Source organism: Psammomys obesus, unplaced genomic scaffold (genome assembly GCF_907164565.1).
Source record: "Psammomys obesus unplaced genomic scaffold, mPsaObe1.curated_primary_1811, whole genome shotgun sequence".
In the NCBI taxonomy this organism is placed as follows: Eukaryota; Metazoa; Chordata; class Mammalia; order Rodentia; family Muridae; genus Psammomys; species Psammomys obesus.
In genome coordinates, this window is record NW_026589732.1 from 14,505,674 (window position 1) to 14,508,678 (window position 3,005).

The window sequence follows — 3,005 nt, forward strand, 5'->3', positions numbered from 1 at the left end:
TGGAAAATCTAAACAAAGAGGATAATTTTGTTGATAAATAGACTTACCAAAGTTAAATTAAGCCAGGAAAACAATTTAAATAGTCCTGTAACCCATAGGAAATAGTGCCAGTTATTAAACGTCTCTCAGAAACAAACAAAAAACAAAACAAACAAAAACAAAAACAACCAAAAAAACGTTTTTCAATTTTGTGGAACATGGGCTCTTTTTCACTTCTAATTTTGTTAATTTGGATAGTCTCCCACTGTCTTTTAGTTAGTTTGGCTAGGGGTTTCTTTATCTTGTTTATTTTCTCAATGAACCAGCTCTTGGTTTCATCAATTCTTTCTGTCATTCTACTTGTTTCTAAATTATTGATTTCAGTCCTGAGTTTGATTATTTCCTGCCATCTATTTCTTTTGGGTGTGTTTGCTTCTTTTTGTTCTAGAGCTTTAAGGTGTGCTTTTAATATGCTAGTAAAACACTACAGTTTCTGAAATAAGGGACTTAGTGCTATGAATTCCCGATTGGCACCGCTTTCATTGTGTCTCATAAGTTTGGCTATGTTGTGTCTTCTTTTTCATTGAATTCTAGAAAGTTATTAGTTTCTTTCTTTGTTTCTTCCCTGACCCAGTGATCTTTGAATAGAAAGGTTTTTCAGTTTCCATGTGTTAAAAGGCTTTCTGTTCTTCCTGTTGTTGCTGAGTTCCAGCGTTAATCCCAGGTGGTCTGATAAAATACAAGTGGCTATTTCAATTTTCTTGTATCTATTGAGGCTTGTTTATACGCTTCAGAACTCTGAGGTCACCGGGAATGCACACATGCATACATGCTGGCACAATATATAAATAAAAATGAATTCATCATTTTTAAAAGAAGAAAAAATCCTTTAAAAATCTAGTGGCGTTTTAACTGCAAGATTTTCAGCACATTGATGATTCTCTTATCAGAACTGATGTGTACCAAAGGAGTAATAGTGGGATAGGCATTCATCACAAATTTCTGAATAGTCAGGATGACTGGGTCATACATCCACACAAGGACTGAAGTAGATGAGATGATAAAGTCCACCCAGTATATGACCACAAAGAAAAATACCAGCAGCAAGATGGTCTGGGTGGCCCTTTTCTCGGGGGACGCTCTCAGATGGCTGATGCTATGAAGATGCTTGCATTGCCTCTGATGTCTGAACAGGATAATCACCATGTAGGTACTTGTAGTCAGCATGACTGCTACAAGAAATGCATCTCTGGAGGTGATCACTGTGAGAATAAATCCCCTGAAGATGTAGTCCATTGGGAAGACTACACAGGATTCAGTGACCTTCATCTGGTTTGTCTCATTCACATTGGTAAATCCACCAACATAGAAGATCAGGTTACTACTGAAGGACAAATTGAAAGACCAAATACATAAGAAAGCATAGATCATGTATATTTTAAGCTTAGGTTTAAAATTTGCCAACAGAGAGCTACTGGGACTGATAGTGACAGCCTGGAACACACTCAGGAGGCAGGTGATGCAGATAGAGAGGCCTCTCATTACCCTGTGTATGTAGAAAGTTGCCTTACATTTGATGTAATTCTCAATGTTCAGTGACTCAAACATGTCTGTGAGCCAAATGTCTCCTGTGAGGAGCATCATTATATGAATGAAGGTTAGTTGACAAGACATCAGGTCCATGGGCTTAGGTCTCTGACCTAGGATTGTGAAAGAATAGAAAAAAAAGAGAAACAAATTGGCCAGGACTCCAAGCCCAGCTTGAATATAAAGGACATCCTTTAATGAGGACATAGGTGAGAAGTGTATTCATCTTAAGACCATAGTGGAAGCATAGTTCTTATACCTGAAAAAAAAAGATTACACTTCAAACTTGTAATTATTTGGACAGTATGTCTGTATCATAATTCCATTTTCCCCACTAATTTTTGATTGATCCGTATTTTTAACTTTTGAAGTTCTAGACTGTCCATCGTAGCCTGCATTAGTATATAGCCTCCATGTGTCGCTTCTATATATAGCACATATAGATTAACAAATGCATCCACATTCATGTCTATACAGAACTGAAACTTTGTGAACCTGCATTGCACCTGCATATCAACTTTAGAAAACCAATCCTATTGATTTAAATTGCCTCATGTTATTGTTGCCACCTAAAATAGTAGTGAGGATCACAAAATATTAATCACATTTGTCCAACTGAACAAAATTGTGTCAGTCTGAAGAAAAAAATTACTAAAAGAATCCAAACAATCAGGTGAGTCAGTCTCTTAGTCTATAATTTTACTATGCTGTATTTTGTAACAATGTTTTCACTCAGATTTCTAATTGAATCACAGTGATAATTCATGATAATCTCACTTTGAATCAACAAAAGGTCTATTTCAATTCTCCTTTTGTTTGTTTGCTTACTCTTCCATAAAATCTTACATCCTCAGAATCTAGAACTGAAGACATAGATGTCTTTGGCGACATATTCTGTACTTTCCACACAGTATTAATTGTAGAACCAATATGGTTGTAAGTGGACTTGGATGACTTCCAGTGCAGTTGTTATCCCATTTAAACCCTTTCCTAGCTCCAATTCAGGATTAAAGAATTAACTTCGAGCTATCTAGACAAATGATATTATTCTTTCCTTTTTTGGGATAAAGGTCAGAAGTAAATGATTTTCTTTCTTTTTTTATTTTATTTTTATTCACTTTACCTCCTGTTATAGTCCCATCCATCCTCCCTTCCCCAGACTCTCTACCTTCCTCTCCCTTCTCCCCTTTTCCTCAGAAAAGTGGAGCTTCCTTTCCCATCCAGCCCAGCTCATCAAGTTGCATCAGGACTAAGCATGTTCTCTTCTCCTGTAGCCTGGCAAGGCAGTCCCACAAGAGGAAAGTGATCAAAAAACCTGGCAAGTGAGGCCTTGTCTGATGGAGTCTGCACTTCCCTTTCTAGAGGACCCCCACAAGGTCTAAGATGCCCATCAGCTTAATATTTGTAGGGCACCTAGGTCCAGTTCCTGCATGGTCCTT

General features: G+C 37.2%; 1 protein-coding gene across 1 annotated transcript; it reads right to left on the reverse strand.

The window, feature by feature from the left end:
- Positions 1-876: 876 nt before the first annotated feature.
- Positions 877-1,803, reverse strand: LOC129675289 (vomeronasal type-1 receptor 100-like). The gene is given in 1 exon segment (XM_055605321.1): positions 877-1,803. A coding segment is annotated over 1 exon segment (927 nt).
- Between the last annotated feature and the right edge of the window lie 1,202 nt (positions 1,804-3,005).